The sequence below is a fragment of the Aspergillus vadensis genome (assembly GCF_003184925.1).
Source record: "Aspergillus vadensis CBS 113365 unplaced genomic scaffold BO88scaffold_13, whole genome shotgun sequence".
Taxonomy (NCBI): domain Eukaryota; kingdom Fungi; phylum Ascomycota; class Eurotiomycetes; order Eurotiales; family Aspergillaceae; genus Aspergillus; species Aspergillus vadensis.
In genome coordinates, this window is record NW_020292051.1 from 595,381 (window position 1) to 612,775 (window position 17,395).

At 49.9% G+C, this 17,395-nt stretch overlaps 8 protein-coding genes across 8 annotated transcripts; 4 read left to right on the top strand and 4 right to left on the bottom strand.

Moving 5' to 3' along the window:
* Positions 1–398: 398 nt before the first annotated feature.
* BO88DRAFT_341590 (alpha-actinin, sarcomeric (f-actin cross linking protein)) lies at positions 399–2,650 on the bottom strand (the record flags this gene model as incomplete). The annotated part of the gene is made up of 4 exons (XM_025703108.1): positions 399–593; positions 655–2,262; positions 2,359–2,425; positions 2,595–2,650. The coding sequence occupies 4 exons, from the start codon at positions 2,648–2,650 to the stop codon at positions 399–401; spliced, it is 1,926 nt and encodes a 641-aa protein (XP_025562405.1).
* Positions 2,651–4,241: 1,591 nt separating this feature from the next.
* BO88DRAFT_405471 (aldo/keto reductase family protein) lies at positions 4,242–5,669 on the top strand. Its single transcript, XM_025706880.1, has 2 exons — positions 4,242–4,994; positions 5,077–5,669. Exons 1-2 carry the CDS (start codon positions 4,479–4,481, stop codon positions 5,410–5,412), a joined length of 852 nt encoding a protein of 283 aa, XP_025562406.1. The 5' UTR covers positions 4,242–4,478; the 3' UTR covers positions 5,413–5,669.
* BO88DRAFT_463895 (initiator tRNA phosphoribosyl transferase family protein) lies at positions 5,269–7,140 on the bottom strand (the record flags this gene model as incomplete). Its single annotated transcript, XM_025711289.1, has 4 exons — positions 5,269–6,366; positions 6,427–6,599; positions 6,660–6,694; positions 6,788–7,140. 4 exons carry the CDS (start codon positions 7,138–7,140, stop codon positions 5,470–5,472), a joined length of 1,458 nt encoding a protein of 485 aa, XP_025562407.1. The 3' UTR covers positions 5,269–5,469.
* A 461-nt stretch (positions 7,141–7,601) lies between these two features.
* Positions 7,602–8,331, bottom strand: BO88DRAFT_61530 (uncharacterized protein). The gene is made up of 2 exons (XM_025713011.1): positions 7,851–8,331; positions 7,602–7,727 (listed from the first exon to the last, which is right to left on the bottom strand). The coding sequence occupies exon 1, from the start codon at positions 8,193–8,195 to the stop codon at positions 7,851–7,853; it is 345 nt and encodes a 114-aa protein (XP_025562408.1). The 5' UTR covers positions 8,196–8,331; the 3' UTR covers positions 7,602–7,727.
* A 497-nt stretch (positions 8,332–8,828) lies between these two features.
* Positions 8,829–9,993, top strand: BO88DRAFT_61078 (HAD family hydrolase). Its single transcript, XM_025713010.1, has 2 exons — positions 8,829–8,973; positions 9,039–9,993. Exons 1-2 carry the CDS (start codon positions 8,965–8,967, stop codon positions 9,762–9,764), a joined length of 735 nt encoding a protein of 244 aa, XP_025562409.1. The 5' UTR covers positions 8,829–8,964; the 3' UTR covers positions 9,765–9,993.
* A 427-nt stretch (positions 9,994–10,420) lies between these two features.
* Positions 10,421–12,767, top strand: BO88DRAFT_366923 (dihydroxy-acid dehydratase). The gene is made up of 3 exons (XM_025704058.1): positions 10,421–10,522; positions 10,592–10,895; positions 10,964–12,767. Exons 2-3 carry the CDS (start codon positions 10,813–10,815, stop codon positions 12,687–12,689), a joined length of 1,809 nt encoding a protein of 602 aa, XP_025562410.1. The 5' UTR covers positions 10,421–10,522; positions 10,592–10,812; the 3' UTR covers positions 12,690–12,767.
* A 389-nt stretch (positions 12,768–13,156) lies between these two features.
* BO88DRAFT_405475 (MutT/nudix family protein) lies at positions 13,157–14,447 on the top strand. The gene is made up of 4 exons (XM_025706881.1): positions 13,157–13,353; positions 13,454–13,546; positions 13,703–13,943; positions 14,079–14,447. The coding sequence occupies exons 1-4, from the start codon at positions 13,303–13,305 to the stop codon at positions 14,315–14,317; spliced, it is 624 nt and encodes a 207-aa protein (XP_025562411.1). The 5' UTR covers positions 13,157–13,302; the 3' UTR covers positions 14,318–14,447.
* BO88DRAFT_444314 (putative NUDIX family hydrolase) lies at positions 14,078–15,513 on the bottom strand (the record flags this gene model as incomplete). Its single annotated transcript, XM_025710097.1, has 2 exons — positions 14,078–15,011; positions 15,088–15,513. 2 exons carry the CDS (start codon positions 15,511–15,513, stop codon positions 14,505–14,507), a joined length of 933 nt encoding a protein of 310 aa, XP_025562412.1. The 3' UTR covers positions 14,078–14,504.
* Between the last annotated feature and the right edge of the window lie 1,882 nt (positions 15,514–17,395).

Here is a 17,395-nt window from a genome sequence, read left to right on the forward strand (position 1 = left end):
ACTGACATGGAACCGTACTCTATTTACAGGGAAAGTTGTCATTATATTGGAATGAGTGCTTTGTTGGGAACGTGTGTATATGTAAACTACTTCTTCCCCGGAAGCTAAGCGTGCCCGCTCAGAACCGTCGAGAGCCCAATGGCAGGAAGAGAGGCGCAGACAAGGAGAAACTCATGGCTGTAATGCAAAAAGGAAGAGAAACGACGCCTCGGCTCATAGTCCTGTATGCATGGTCGAAAGCTCACCGAAGACACAACCCTCCCTTTTTGCTCCAGAAAACACCAAAAGCAACCTCCAGCAAGACTCTTCAGAAAGGTGGCAAGCAAATGAAAAGAGAAAGAGGACCGAATCAGAAAGGAAACAAAACTCCGGCAGTGCAATGCAAACGTACTAGCCCATCAATTCCCACCATTCACAGGGTCGCTGTTGTTATGCTCTATCATCTTCTCCATGAAGCTGATGTAGTCATATTTGGGAAGGTCCCTGTCTTCTTGAAGATCCGGTCCGTTGTGCGGCGGCATAGTCTGGACTAGATGTTCGATTACCTCGTCGGGAATGAGAGAGTGTCGAAGGTCGAGCTCCGTGACATAAGGCTAATGCAAAAGTCAGATTCTGAATGAAATGCAACACTTTGCAATTCTGTGGGATACATACCTTGCCATCCGCAACCTCGCGGAAACTCTGGTAGACTTGCTCGGCCGTGTTTTGATCCTCAGTGACGCTGACCATGAATCGGATGAACTGCTCAAAGCTGACACCGGCATTTTGCGCAAGTCGAGCTGGTCCGCATGTCTCCACGTAGACATCATGCATCTCCTCTTCATCATATACAAGGCCAAGACTTGCGAGGGCTGCCGAAAATTCAAGCTCATGAAGAGTATTGGAAGCGTCGCGATCGAAATGCCTGAAGACAGACTCAAATTCCTCCAGTTGAATTGGTGTCAGGTTGGTCATGTTCCGAGCCACGAGTTGATTGTCAAGGAATGCCAGCTTTTTGGAGATGCTGGACTTGACCAAGCTCAGCTCGTAAGAGAGTTCATCTAAAGTATATGTGGTGTAGTCGTTTTCCTCAATATTCGCCTCCGCACATTGCTCGTCCAGAGCCGCAATGGTATCTAAGAACGCATCGAGGGGAGGGAGGTTGTCATTGAGTCTCTTGACATGTGCTAATTGGTCTTCTACATCACCATCGAGACCAGATATTGCCAGAGACAGGGTCTTCAACGTTAGCGCAAAATCGTTGGCTTTGTCTGCAAACGATCGGCGGAGGGCATTCTTGATATCCCGAATGGTCTCGTTAATAAGCTGGCTACGTTCGTGCTCGTCACGAGTCAAGCCCTCCCACTCCTCATCGCAAACCTCCAGACTTAGTTCCTTTGGCGGTTGGTAAGGGCGCAATCGGTATGTGCTGAGTTTGGTCTTGATGTTACCGAGCAGGGCTGCGAGATCCGACTTTTCTGCAACCCACTGGCGCTTCTGGTTTCTTTTATACAAGGAGAACTGGTGGGCTTGCTCTTTCGCGTCCTTGTATGTACCTTCAAAAGAAGAGTTCTTCCATGCCTCACGTTGCACTCTGATAACGCGCAATAGTTCCCTCATTCTCCGCTCGTAGGAATTCTGCATCTCCCATGCACCATGCATGTTGTTGATGAATTTCTCCACCCGACGTCCGGCATTCTCGACACGCTCCAGCTGCGAGAATGCATGGAACCAATAAGCGATGTATGTCATCAGTGACTTCTCATCAGGTCTGGCTTGATCGCAAACATCATCGACATCGAGCAAGTCAGGGATGCCTATTTCGTTAGCTGCGATGTCGAAGGCGAGTTTCATGTTACCCCGGTGGTCCTTCTTGTCCAGAGCATCGAAGTCAATCAGGTCTGGACGATGGATATCCAGAAGGGCACAGAAGGCCAGACCATCATTCCAGCTAGTGGAGAAGTCCCGGACTTCTACTCCTTCGTAACAAGCAGTCTTCCGTTGACACCACAGAAGGAGACCCGCCTTCGCGGTCATTCCCTCCGCGTTGATGTCGCTGATCGTGAATCGCAGAATGAGTGTCCATATCAAGCCCAAGATGATCTTTCGATTTCCATCCACAACATCCTCCGCTCCAATGTTCGTCATCGGGATCCGCCTTCCCTTGATAAAATCGAGACTCTTGTTGACATTTTCGAATTTCTGCACCCGCAACTTTGGCTTCGAGGCATATCGACCGAGTGACTCTCCACCCAGGATTTCGAGTAGATGGATAAGGATAACCTGAAGTTCCGATAAGAATCATTAGCAACCGGAGCTTCCCTCAGTTCGCCGCAGGGGTTGGCGCCCGAACAAGGGCCAAAGTAGGGGTGTACTCACACCATCGGAAAGGTCGACCACGAGGTCATCGATGAAGATCTTCCGCACCTTCAGCTTGTCATTGAGCCTGCAGACAAACCAGGGTCAGCTTACTCAATTTCGGGAGAGTGCATAAAGAGGGAAAAATAAAGAAACAGCGAAAAAAATATTTTGGGGCATGTGAGGGCAAGAGGGGTAAATTGGAGAAGGCCTCTCCCCCAGCATGCGATTAGGGTAGAAGGAGGAAAAGAACCAACCATTTGGTGAAGGTCTTCTGTTGCACATTAATCCACTGCTTTTCAACTGTCAACATGATGGATAGCGAGGGTGGTTGAGAACATCCAGGGCGGGCGGGGAGAAATTGGGCGATTGAAGCACGGACTGAGGGAGCGTTTGCTGTCTATCTGGAGGCTGGTATCCAGTGAGTTAATGGATGGAGCCGACGGAGACCGACTTGAATAGAAAAGGCAGGATCTTCAGGACGGAGGTGACTAGAACGAGTGGGAAGGGGGGGCTGCGATTCGCCGGTTTCAAAGAGATCGAATCGCCTAGATAGATAGTCGGCGGTTGGGCGCAGAGTTGAAAGAAAGAACTAAGCAGAATGAATAATCATCGAGTAGGAAACTAGGAAATTTAGTTGATTAATTTGCTAGTTGGAGCCTGGAGCGTGAGGGAGACTACTAGTTAGTAGCCTTGCCTTAGTACAGTTAAGCACTTAAAAGTAGGCCCCATTCATTGCTTTTTAAGGGGCTCTCACTCACTCCCTCTGTCTCCTCCCGCGTAGTGGAAAAGGGCCTGTCAACAAACTTCCACCCCCACAGCAACCGCCGCTGGTCCTGCCCGGTCGGCTGCTGCCGGTAGGTTCAGATCCCATCCCCCCGTCCAGTCGTTCATTCATTCATTCATTCATCATCCATTCTCCATTCTTCAGCCACGCAGTCTTCTATCATCGGAGAATTTCTAAAAGCAAATTCGCCCCATTCTCTCGCATTGCTTGCCCAAGAATTATCATCTAGCGTCGATTTATGTCCGTCCAACCCGTAAAGAGAATTCCTTCATATCAACTGTTGACCCGGTTTCTGTTTATAGTACACTCCTAATAGTACTAGTTAGTAGTCCAGGGGAAGGATGGCGCTTGATGACCACTTAGAGTCGAGAGAATCACCGTAGCACTCAGGTTTTCCCGCATGGCGTTCATCCACTATTACTCTGCAGGCGTTTGTTCTCTTCCAGTCCTGCTTCAATGGTTCCGAAGAAGGGTTACCCAACCAGGGGATATGCAGGTGAGACGGGCTTCAGTGGTGTCTGACTCGTAGACTTTCTTGCGATATGAATAGCACGGCTCTGGAGGATGATCCATGTTCAATTTTCCGAAGCGACGCTGATCAAATTCTTGAGTGACCCACCAACCTGACTTCAATCAACCAATGTCGATGGAACTGCAAGACGATTGAGGGGTTACTAGTTTCTCATGTTGTCGCCCAACTGAAGGCGTGATCATTGCCGGCTATGGATGGACGTCTAGTTCGTCTTCCTCTGCCGGAGGCATATCCACGATTCGGGGCACGATGTTTTCCTGGCAGTATGGTTGTACAAAGACAACCCCAGTAAAACAGGTCTCAAAATGCCGGGATAAACATGGAGGGCACACGCGAGAAAGTACCGTGGTAGAAACCTGCATTTTACCTTTCCCGATGCAAGGGCGAGGATACCAGTTGCCCCATAATTTTAGCCATCTTTCCAGCTTGAACAACAAGCTCCCTATCCGTGCGGGGGCGCAAAGACCGAATGTCTCGCCAGAATGAGAATTGATGTAACTGTCTCAATTCATTCAGGTATGCTGCATCCATCATAGTATGTAGATAGTTCCTGCTATTCTTATTAGTATACGGAGATCAAAACAGATGAGGCCGGAGACACAAGCGGCAAAGGGGTGGGCTGATGATATCATCGGATTCGCCGAGGCGTGATGGGGCCCGCGCGCGAAACATTCAGCTCAACTTAATCGGCTTCCCCTCTCCCTGTCAGTCATTCTCCGGGTTCACTCCGTGACTACTGATTACCTTGCGCCTGTTCATACCGAACATCTCAGATTCCCCAAGCTTGTTTCGCTTTGCCATTCTCGATTCTTTTGTTTCATAATGTCGGCCAGCTACTCCTTTGCGGACGAGGTACCACTGCCAAACTCCGCCGTCAAAATACCCCGCCTCGGCTTCGGCGTCTATCGGTCACCTTCCACACAATGCGTGCAGTCCTGCCTCAAGGCCCTCGAAGTTGGCTACCGGCACATTGATACCGCTCAGTTCTACGCAAATGAGAAAGAGGTTGGCGACGCCATCCGTTCCTCTGGCCTGCCCCGCAATGAAATTTTCGTGACCACCAAAATCCTCAGCCCAGCGGGCTCGCCTGAGGCAACCTACGAGAGACTGCTGGCTAGCGTCGAGAAGATCGGTGGTCCGGACGGATACGTTGATCTGTTCCTGATTCATAGCTCCAAGTCTGGCTCGTCGGGTCGCAAGCACTTATGGCAGGCCCTGGAGAGGCTGCTGGAGGAAGGCAAGGCTAAGAGTATCGGTGTCAGTAACTTTGGAGTGAAGCACATTGAAGAGATGAAGGAGTATGCGAAAGTCTGGCCGCCCCATGTTAACCAGATCGAGGTTAGTACTCCATACTGTCTTTCTGTTGGTTCGCTGCGGTGCAATAGGAAAGAGAATCCGACTGACTCATTGAATCGCACAGCTCCATCCTTGGTGCCAACAACGCGTGATCGATGCATACTGCAAGAAGAACGGAATCGTTATCGAGTCTTATGCCCCCATTGTGCGAAACTATAAAGCGAATGATCCTACACTCGTGGACTTGGCCAAGAAATACAACAAGACGACCCAGCAGGTCCTGATACGCTACGCGCTGCAGAAGGAATGGGTTCCACTTCCTAAAACCGACAACCCAGACCGGATTGCGGCTAACGCTGATGTGTTTGATTTCGACATCAGCGAGGAGGACATGGCGGTGCTTAATGCTCTTGACCAGGGAAGCAGTGGCGCCATTGTCGAGGCCGTCGAGAACGAATAGTTCGTCCATTTATAGACATAATTAATTGCGAATTTTTAGGTTCATTTCTTTAAGGTATTAGTAATCTGGGCGTTGCATGAGGAAGGCATTGACCGATTGAAGCGTAGACCGCGAAGGATTCACGTCATGTTTGGAGGATGTGATCCAAGCGAGCCGCTGACGAATGAACTGCTTGCCGATCATTTGGTTGGTGGGAACAGCAGTGAACTTGCCTAGTGTATTATTAGTGCTGTAGAGACACCTTATAGAATAGACGAGACGGGTTGACATATCGACGAGAGACTTACCTTCCTCATTATAGAACAGACACAATATTGCAAGTAGAGCACCGACCGAAAGATCCTTGCCAGTCTCACATGTCACCAGCAATGATCGTGATGGGTCTGAGCTCAGACGGGACTTCACGAAATCCTGGACCTTGTCCATGTGTTTGCGCAGGTCACGGCTTCCAAGCTTAGAAGATCCGCAACCGAGATTCAGGCGATTCGCATTATCTTCCGCTCCTTCTGCGCTCGCATTGCAATCTATGACCAGATCAAACATGCTGCCGTCGTTGAGTTGAGGGTGTGTTTGGCTGAGATATAAGTTTCGTGTTGGCGCAATACGTATCGCTCTCTGATCGACGTTCTTTTTACTGTGATCCTCAACCAGCTGCTCGATTACGGTCGGGAGATCTTCTTCTGAGTGCTGGAACAGGGTCGCTTTAGTAGCCCAGAAGACAGGAGGAGTTAGCCCATAGGCCCAACTCTCGCTGTCGTCTCCTGCTCCTTGGATATAGCCGCCTTCGGACATTTCTGCGCCATGGACCCGTTTCGATGCGGAACAGAGAACAAACAGGCGGTAGTCATCCCCTTTATGTAGGTCCGTCGGATGAAAATAGGCTCGATTGGCCCATGCTACCCGAATAGGTTTTCCAAGTTGCTGCTTGAGTTCATTTAGATCGAGTTTCAGGTCCTAGCAGCCTATCAGCACATATGGGAGTCATGGGTCATTTCACAGCAGAGCAAGAGTTACCTCGAGGGATTTGACGAAGCCGTCAATCCTCCGCTCAATCTGGGACTCTTCAGAAGCGCCCAGATAATTTGGCGGAAAGTTCACCGCGTGATATGCAGTGTCAGATGGAAATAGCGCCCTGTTGATGACGGCACACCAGATCGGAACAGTTTTAGACAGGGCATCAGGCATCACTGGCGCATACCTCGTTAACGGGTGCACGAATGACATGGAGGGGGTAGCTGGTTACTTACATTTACCCCGGCGTGTGGAATCCACGATAATGCAACTGTATCAACGAATAAGGGTCAGCCATTCAGTTAGCCCGAAGCAGAACGATCAGCAGGGTTGGCAGGAAAAGATGGATGACAGTATCACTGACCCTCCATGTTCCCTGGCAATTGGTAGAAGCTGCAAGTTTAGTCTGCGAAAGCTGAAATCCCACTGGCCCGTGTGACCATCTGTGCTCTTGAAGTACGCACTGCCAGACTTGACTTCAGGCGGGATGTACCAGCTCCCGCATCTTTCGTTGGCGATGAGAGGAAGGTCGTAATGGGCTGCAACCTCATGGACAAATGCCGCGTCGGCCTCGATGGAACGCAGTCGGTTGGTGATGGAGAGTGCTGATCGTCGCAATGCAGATAGCGTTTGAGAAATCGATTGTTGCTCTGCTGAGGGGAAGTGAAGGGACGAAATAGACACGGGATAGGGATCGGAACCAGAAGCAGATTCCATGTTGCGTGGAGTGCTTTGTATTGGCTTGAGGGCCAGCTGTCGGGTCGTATTCGCAGTGGAATCAGAGACTGGTAATTGAAATTCACGAAACAGGTTACAGTATGCCTCGGGATGCAGGAAACAATATCAGACTAGGCTTTGACGTCCCTAGTGGTAATGAGAATAACGGGATCAAATGCGATCGATAATAATGAGGGGCTCTAATGCAAGCGCCATTAGAATTTCCTCGCCGGCCAACGATCGGCCCACATTTAAGGCCGGCGCCGACAAGTCGAACGCCATCACGCGGGGTGGAGCAGAGCCATCGATGGTACCTACAGGGGTGACTACATACATGCTTAGGAGCGCGATTCCAGGAACATGTGGAAGTAAACAATACTATGTATTGTCGGCTTTAATCTCGGAGTTTTTGTAACTAGTTGCAGTCATAGATAGTAGATATCTTACTCATGACGGATGAAGCCCGAGCACTCTCGAGTATTGTACTAATTTTTCATCGTATTGTCTTCGCAACAACTGGCTTGACCAGTTGCATTAGTATATGAAAATTCCCTCATGGCACGGTTTCATCCGACCGCAGGGCGTCTCTATCTTACTACAGCTTAGTATCATTGAGGGTACCCGGGTATTGCCCTGGCGTACAGAGAGTAATGCGTGGTCCGATCCTTGGCGATGTATTATTGCTCAGTCCAGGCAGGAAACAAACTGACCTAGCAGTAGCTGAATGGATTACTGTGCTCCGGGAGACGTACAAAGTCAACGGACGAGGTTCCAGGCATTATTCTAAGATTGTAACCGAGTATACCCCCCTCGCATGAGCACACCCGGTGACTGACTGGTATGAAAGGTAACCTAGCATGATACGGTACTGGGTAGTAAGTGAAGGTTGGTAACAAACGGTAAGGAGCACAAAACTCTTTCGCTTCTGCCGATACAACTTGCCTACTTGACAGGGGAAAGAATCGTTGTGAATAGCAAAGAAAGTAGAGGAACAAAACGGTTCCACATCTGCAATATGGCGCCCCCAGCACATGGGATGTCGATAAACATGCCATGGAATCCTATCGATTGGCTCTGCGCTTCATCATTGGGCTTTTGAGGCGTCGACAGAAAAGGAACCGGAAATTGAAGGCGACAAGAATGGGCAGAGAGGATTCGGTGCCTTTCCATGGGGTGATACCGCTATGCCTCAACGGGAAAGGAAGAGGGGCATCCGAGCGCGATTCGAACGACGAATGGCAGCGGGTGCTTGCCTGAATCGGTTTAGCATCTTTCACTAGCACTAGAATTCGGCCTGTTGATAACGTCATGGGTGTTTTTTCAACTGTATGATCTCAGGGAAGTCAGGGCCGGCACCCCGCTCCTACCTTGGATACCGGGACTGTGTACAACAGGAATTGGGGATTCCCTCGGGGGTTTCTAGTCATTCTTCGGTTCTACTGGATCTCTATTACGGGCAGTGGGTTCAAGCCTACTCATTCCGTGGCTGAGTTCCCCATAACTAATAGGTACCCCTTTCACCCGCTGGCTTCCTTTGTATTGGTCCCTTCCAATACTACTTAAACAAAGTGAATACCCTCGTCCTTGCCCCTCTTCTTCTGTCACTTTTCTCAGATAACTTACCCACAGACCTTTCGTGTCCCCCCTTCCTCTACAAATTATAAAAAAACGGCAGTCTCCTTTCCTGTCATATCCTCTTCTACCTTACATCGGTCTCCACCCCGACTTCTATCTCGCTTCGTTTCATAAACGTTCCTCTACTGCCATTGCTGTGCAACATTCTTGATCTCAATTAAGAAAAGATCTACTAGACTTGCATACATCATGCCGCAGGTAAGCTATCAATTCTTCATGCGAGGTTGGCATGAACACAATGTGCTTACGAACCTTGATTGTAGATTACTGAGATCTTCTTCGACTGCGACAACACCCTCGTCCTCTCGGAAGAGCTGGCCTTCGAGGCGTGTGCCGATCTCGCCAATGAAATCTTGGAGAAGCAGAAAATCCCGGATCGCTACACGGGAGAGCAGCTTATCCAAGATTTTGTGGGTCAGAACTTTCGAGGAATGATGGTCTCCCTCCAGGCCAAGTACAAGTTCGAGTTGTCACAGGAGGAGCTCGAGGAATATGTGAAGAAGGAGGAGGACAAGGTCATCGCCAAGCTGACTGACAAAGCTCAGCCATGTGTGGGTGTTAACGCTGAACTTGACAAGCTTCTCGAGTCCAAGAAGTATGGTCTAGCAGTGGTCTCTTCGTCTGCTTTGCGCCGTGTCCGTGCTTCGATCACGAAGGTCGGACAGGACAAGTATTTCGACAAAGATGCTGTGTTCAGCGCAGCGACCTCTCTTCCCAAGCCTACTTCGAAGCCGGATCCGGCTATCTACATCCATGCCCTCGAAGTGCGCAAGAAGAAGCCCGAAGAGGTGGTCGCTGTCGAGGACAGCAAGTCTGGTGCACTCAGTGCCATTCGTGCTGGAATCCCAGTCATTGGTTATGTCGGAAGCTACCACGGTGACGCTAAGCAGTTGGAAATGTCCCAACTTTTGCAAGGGCTGGGTGCCAAGGTTATCATGAAGGATTGGAGCGAATTCCAGAAATGTCTCTCCGAAATCGAGGAGTCCTGAATCTCTAGCAGATGGGGCCGTTTTGTACGCCAGTTACGATTATGAGCACGAAGTCACGATAGCAAGCGCGCTGGCCGTTCCGGGGTTTTGGGTCACTTCCTTCATTTCACATGGTGATATCTCAGACGCCGCTTATTCTATGCCTCAGGTCCTTTACACGACCGAGTTTGTACCCTTAGTATATCGCGCAGAAAACAATCACTCACCTTGTCGGGGGGCCGTCGTCTGATAACCCATGCGGCTTATTTGTCTCATCTGCATGAGTCGCTTCAAGACCGGGATATCTACATTGTTACTCAAGGTCTTAAATAGAGAGGTAATCATGGATTTAGGTACTTCTCTGGGCGCCTGCTGCCTGCACAATGAAATAGAGCTTATCTATCACTGTGTTCCTTCAAGTAAAACGACAGTAGTAGAAGTTCCATTCCAGAGTACACTTTCAAAGTTTCATGCATCCTTAACGTAAACACACTGCATAGTAGCAACCTACGGAACTGCTAGGTGTGATCGCAGGGATGAGTATCCGCCCGGGGAGCTGCGACTCTACTCCGGCCGGGTGGGCCTGGATCGCCTCAAAGGATCTATAGACGACCTCGACCATCACTTTATTGCTTCTCCCCAGACTCATACCCGGCTTATTTCTTGCCAGATATAAGTGAGTGTCTGGCATTCGGATAATCGGCTGCATTATCTTCTTCTTGATTGGACATGCGCCCATGCAACCATTTGATCCTTCGACTATTGCGGAGTAGAAGAAGGTGGTTCCTATCCTTTTCCGTCCAATGACCATAATTCTTCGCAAGTCCGCTGATTTTACTTTGTAATAGCTCTGTGCTACTTGGCGGCATGGGCGAAGCAAGTAATGGCTGATGTCTCAGGTATTACAGGGGTATAATGACTCAATTTGACTGATGGTTACTCTCAGCCAGGCTTTTTGAAGGCCTTGAGACTATAGTATATAACCTGACCTGCAGCTTCGTTTGGCTCACTCCTACCCTCCGAAAGAGCAAGTCCTATTTCCTTTCTGGCGTGTTTTACAGGCTAGAAAATGATCACATCTTCCACTCCGTCCCGAGCTGCCAGCGCTCTGGCGTTCGGTCGACGAATGCCATCACAAAGAAAAGCATCCTCGTTTGTATACCCTACAGTTCCTACAAATACCCATTATACTAACGGTGAATCTTGTCATGTCAATACAGTCGTCTTCTCTCTTCAACCGCACACCGTTATTCCGACGAAACGCTGAACAAAGTCTCCTCCAAGATCACACAGCCCAAGTCCCAGGGTGCATCTCAGGCGATGCTTTACGCGACCGGTCTGACAGAGAAAGATATGTCCAAGGCACAGGTTGGAATCTCATCAGTGTGGTTTGAAGGGAACCCCTGTAATATGCACTTGATGGATTTGTCGTCGCTGGTCCGTGACTCGGTAGCCAAAGCCGGCCTGGTCCCCATGCGCTTCAACTCCATTGGCGCCTCTGATGGCATTAGTATGGGCACATCTGGCATGCGTTTCAGTTTGCAGAGCCGAGAGATCATTGCCGATGGAATTGAAACGGTCATGAACGCCCAGTGGTACGATGCTAATATCTCGTTGCCTGGCTGTGATAAGAACATGCCAGGTGTGCTGATGGCCATGGGCCGGGTCAATCGCCCGAGTATCATGGTGTATGGTGGTAGTATCAAGCCCGGCTGCAGTGCGGGGGGCAAGCCACTTGATTTGGTCAGCGCCTTTCAGTCGTACGGTCAGTATCTCACTGGCGAGATCGATGAGAAGGAACGGTTCGATATCATCCGACACGCTTGCCCTGGTGCTGGTGCTTGTGGGGGCATGTATACTGCCAATACTCTGGCAACGGCTATCGAGACCCTCGGTATGACTGTCCCTGGAAGCAGCAGCACGCCGGCAGAGGATCCACGTAAGCGGGCAGAGTGTGAGAATGTTGGTCAGACAGTGAAGAATCTGCTGAAGGAGGATATTCGGCCCAAGGACGTCATGACGCGGCAGGCCTTTGAGAATGCCATGATTGTTGTGAACATTCTCGGAGGCAGTACTAATGCAGTACTGCACTTGATCGCCATCGCTGATTCTGTCGGGATCAAGTTGACCATCGATGACTTCCAGGCCGTGTCAGACAAGACACCTTTCTTGGCTGATCTGAAGCCTTCCGGCAAGTATGTCATGCATGACCTGTATAATGTCGGGGGCACGCCAGCATTGCTGAAGTTCCTGCTCAAGGAAGGCCTTATCGACGGCTCCGGAATCACCGTGACTGGCAAAACCATGAAAGAGAATGTAGCCTCATGGCCCGAGTTCTCACCTGACCAGCCTATCATCCGTCCCCTAAGCAATCCCATCAAGCCAACCGGCCACTTGCAGATCCTCCGTGGGTCATTGGCCCCTGGCGGCTCTGTTGGCAAGATCACTGGCAAAGAAGGTCTTCGGTTTGAAGGTATCGCTAAATGCTACGACTATGAGGATGCTTTCATCGAGGCCCTCGAGCGAGGCGAGATCAAGAAGGGCGAGAAAACCGTCGTCATTATTCGATACGAAGGACCCAAGGGTGGTCCCGGTATGCCTGAGATGCTCAAGCCCAGCTCAGCCATCATGGGTGCCGGATTAGGTCAGGACGTTGCGCTCCTTACTGATGGGAGATTCTCTGGAGGTAGCCATGGCTTCTTGATTGGACATATTGTGCCTGAGGCTATGGAGGGCGGGCCCATTGCCCTGGTGAAGGACGGCGATCGGATCGTGATTGATGCGGAGCAAAGAGTGGTTGATCTGCTGATTGCTCCGGAAGAGATGAAAAAGAGAAGGGCTTCTTGGACGGCACCGGCACCTCGGGCGAAGAAGGGGACATTAAGCAAGTATGCGAAGCTGGTGAGCGACGCGAGTCATGGGTGTGTGACGGATGGGCCAGTCTAAGCTGGACTTTATGTAGCTAGTTCGATGCAGAACATATTGGGCCAGACAGATTATTCCTTCTACAAACATATTGTGTTCCATTGTGGCTATAGTAGACCAACACTGCTCCTATACTAATTTCATGTTGCCATGCTGCTATAGTACTACAACCAGATGGCTGTTATCTACATTCAGCATCGATGCTCCTCAAACAACTACAACCACCACAACACGCACATAAGACCTAAAACTACAACTACACGTTTACACAACCTATTCTCCCACTACCAATATACCAGTAACCTCCTACCCCTCGCAACCTCTCTTCAATATAATCCACACACCCCAACCCCAACCTCTCAATCCAGATCCAGATCCAGCTCCCCAACCCGATAAGATAAGGGCTAGCCCTCTAACCCAATCCGGTTGGTGACCCCCTCAGTGACCAGCTTAGTTTCCCCTCCTGCTACGTCAGTCACCCGAGACCAGTTGTTTACTCTTTACCTACCTACCTGTCTACAACTAGAGTTGTTGATCTTTTACACCTTCTCCATATAAACCCATTAGACATAGACCCGCTCCACCCACTATCTTTACCACCAATTTATCCCCAACTTTGCTTGTAAAGTGCAAAATGTCCGATCCCAAATACGCCGGGTCGAAGTTGCTGTCGAGGGGTCCGTTGGTATGTATATATGAATAGTGTTTTAAATACCGTATAATGTTATATACTATGGGGGTTGATATCTGAAGAATGAATTGATACTAACGGGTTATACTGATAGGACCCCAAAGAAGCCAAATGGACTCGACTGGTCATGTCGTCGTATACGGATCCTAATGGTGTTGAGAGGACGTGGGAGTCTGCGGAGCGTCAGGTACGAATAGTTACTTTCCTCCCTGCAACTTTCTTCTTGTTGGCATTTCTGCCCGTATACTTCAATTGAAGAATTCTTTCTTTGGGGGATGTGAAATGATACTTCTTGCGATGAGGAGTGTTATAGTTACTTGTATGCTTGCTAATTGCTTCCAAGACCCGCCCCGCAAACTGCGAGATCGACGGCGTTGGAATCGTGACCATCCTCAACAAGGAAACCGGACCAGAACTTCTCCTGCAGAAGCAGTACCGTCCACCTATCGACAAGGTGGTCATTGAGGTCCCCGCGGGGCTGATTGATCCTAATGAGACGGTGGAGGAGTGCGCTGTGCGGGAACTTAAGGAGGAGACGGGTTACGTTGGTGTGGCGGAGCAGACTAGTAGTGTTATGTATAATGGTGAGTTTTTACATTCTTTTCTTTTCTTTTCTTTTCTTCTCCTTTCTCTTCGGATTAGACTAGACTAGCCTACAGTACCACTTGAGCATGGGTTAAACTTGTGTTGTTTGGGGTATTGACTGACGGTGTCTACAGACCCCGGGTTCTGCAATACCAACCTCAATATGGTGCATGTCCGGGTGGATATGTCGTTGCCGGAAAACCAGAACCCGAAGCCCCAGCTCGAAGATAACGAGTTCATTGAGTGCTTCACTGTGCCTCTGTCTTCGTTATTTGAGGACATGAAGAAGCTGGAGCGGGATGGATATGCTATTGATGCTCGGGTGGGCACAATAGCCGAGGGTATCGAACTTGCGAAGAGATTCAAGCTTTAAGCTGTATGTAGATGTTCCAGCTTTGGCTCCGTCTTCGTCCCGTACCATGGATCTGCATATGCCATTGTATGATGACGACATTGCCGTTAGAGTCGATATACTGTCGAATGCGATATATTTACATTAGTGTGAGTGTTACTGCTTCCGGTATTAGAGCCCACAAACAGCTGTGGAGTGTGAAACCCGCCTACAGTAGCCCCTCCTCCTTGAGGCCTTTATATAAAGCCCACGCGGCAAGGGTCTTCCCATCCCGCAGACCCTCTTTCCATAGATCGCGCAACGGTACCACCTTCAACGTGATCTTCTCACCATGCTGTCGTAACCCAGTCAGCCGTCCTTGCAGGCTGTCGATTTCCTTGCGCGACATGCGCTTCTGACATAAGAACAAGGGAATAAACTCGTCGCTCCCACCGGCCGAAGGGTACACTGCCTTTTGCAACGTCTCACCCTCTTGTGGCACAGACTGCAGAGCCAGCGATGTCATGTCAATTAGCTCCTCCTGTGGTATTGTCAAGCCTGTCTCCTCTTGAATTTCCTTTGCTGCACCACCAGCGAACGATCCACTGTCATCAAGCATGCCGGCTGGGATTTCGGGAAACGCAAGAGAACCCGCGGGGATACGAGGTTGGATGGTTAAAATGGCACGCTTCTCGTCTTCTGCCGATTGAGGTACATCGTCTGGTTGAAGTATGAGCTAAGGGAACAGAGAAGCAGCGTTAGCATTATATCTCGGCGTTGTCCGTAGGCAATGAGTAGAGTCGCCTGCTTACCAACATGCCTACGCTGCCACCGCGCAAGAACACGCTTCCCGGGAGGGTCTCTCCATTCTCATTTGACACCTCCGCTTTGAATTTCAAGAAGCCTAGACGGCCACCACCGAAGCGGTCCACACTCTGGATATCGATTTTCCGCAGGACGTAGGGGTCTTTGGAGAACTCGTGGGAGGGTTGTTGCTGGCGACCCAAGGAGTGTTGCAAGGTGGTGAGCCAGATACGGAAAGCTGGGAATCGCAGCAGATCTTCACGAGACAGGTCTGCCGAACAGGAGACGGGTAGAGTGGCCGAGCCATTGTGGTCCAGATCGCGAGGAATGGTAAAAGTGGAGAAGGACATTGTGAAGGTTAAAGGCAGACAGCGAAGGAGAAGAGCTGGTCGCGTATGTCGCACAGACGCCGATAGCCACCGGGCGGGCGTCATGAACCGAGCCGAGGTGTGGAACGGGCGGAGGAAGAGGGACGGGCGCTTAACGTTAATCGGAGAGCGTTGGAGTCATGTAGTAAAGACAGGCGATATAGAAGTGAGCCTTATTTTAAGGGTCTTCTTCCAGTGGGAATACGTAGTCGGGGTGAGCTATTGAAGCTATTGGAGCTATTGGGATGGATTGAAGGGAACATGAGGGAGAAAGTGTTCAGGGGAGAGACGGAGAGAGCATGACGTCGTCGGCTCGCAGCTTGTTTCCGCATTGTCCGAACTGCCCTCGTCGGGCCAAAGTCTAGACGCGGTGGCTCCTCCGATCCTCCCAACGACTAAGGATGAATGGATGGAGGGATCGATTGATCGATTGATCGGTTAGGGATACCTCCGACGATGGATGGTCAAACAAAGGAAAAGGACGGGGACTGAACGCCGGAGCAGCCTCTTGTTTCGTCAAAGTCCAAGTCCGAGCATCTTCTTTGACTGGCTATTGGATCAACAACCCAAGACATTGTAGTAGTATCCTTATTGCCAATCGTTCTCTTTTCAAGGTACAAAGTACCATTCAAACCAACCAACCAATCCATCAACTAAGTTTTTTTTTCCTTCCTCTAAATATCACTTGACCAGTCCCCGATTGCTTTCCAGGAATGGATCCAACGGATCGCCGTGTCTTGCGGGGTCCGACGGTGACACTGACTGTCTCTTCTTCAACCTCTCACTGACACCCTCCCAAATCCAACCTCTCTCTCTCTCCTTCTTTTCTTTCTCTCCTCTGCTCTCCTCCCTTTTTCCCTCCCTATTCTTGTGAGACTCTCGGAAGCTTGTCCTCCATCTTGTAGCCTCTTCTCTCCGTGTCTCTCTCCCTCTCTTCCCACTCATACTACCATCTACCCTGCAGCTCGCCTTCCAGTCCGATTGGATCGGTGATCTGGTCCCCGAAGTGCTACTACTGCTTGTCGTCTGCCTGTTGGCAACTCCTTCCATCGTTCATTCTACCCCTTCGTATCCGTTGTTGCTGTCGTTCTAGAAAGCTTCCATATTGCCTGTGCGCCTGGTCTTCCAGTGATTCAAGCTATTCTTGTTTTGACTTCCTTCCCCTCAAGCCTCTTGCGTTTCGATGAGGTTTTGGTTCAACTTCCCTAGGAACCCAAGAACCCAGAATTCAGACTGGGCTGGGAGTTGGTCCGACTAAGGAGAGACCGGGAATCCATCGGCGTTAAGCTTCAGCTGCCATTTAGGTTTCCTGTTTTGGATTCCTGCTTCTCCCCAACAACTGCCTCACACCTGCTCGCTTGCTTCGTGGTGTCTTTATTACATCGTTGGCTCATCCAGATCATGATCTCAAACACAATCTGAATTTGGTGGCCAGTACGAAACATTGAACGGCTTGGACACAGCCTCTTGTTGGCAGGATTGTTGCGGAGACGCCGGCGCTTCTATCGACTTTGGAAAGTGCCGCTTTCATGGGTTTTCCCTTCAGCATATAATATAACCGCGATAACCAGCCAAACAACCCGACCGATATTCGGTGGTAGTAGGACAACAGGAAGGCAAAATACAAACAGCATGTATGCATTCACTCCCTATCCCTGCCTGGATTAAGCTATTAGTTGCGGGTTATGTTTATCCAGTCATCACTTCTCAGTCTGCATTGACAAGCACTCTGTCCATCTCGACATATTGAGACTACATATCCTATCCATTGTCTATATGTGTGTGGACTGTTACCGATACTTATTTCAGGAAGCTGCAAGAATCCCCCAGTCACTGTGAATGTGATAGGGCTTTGGATATATCGTCTGATGCAGCGGAAGGAGGCATAATCCGATTGCCTGTTTTCACTGCTGGGTTGTGGTCCACTGCCAGGAAACCCACTGGAATG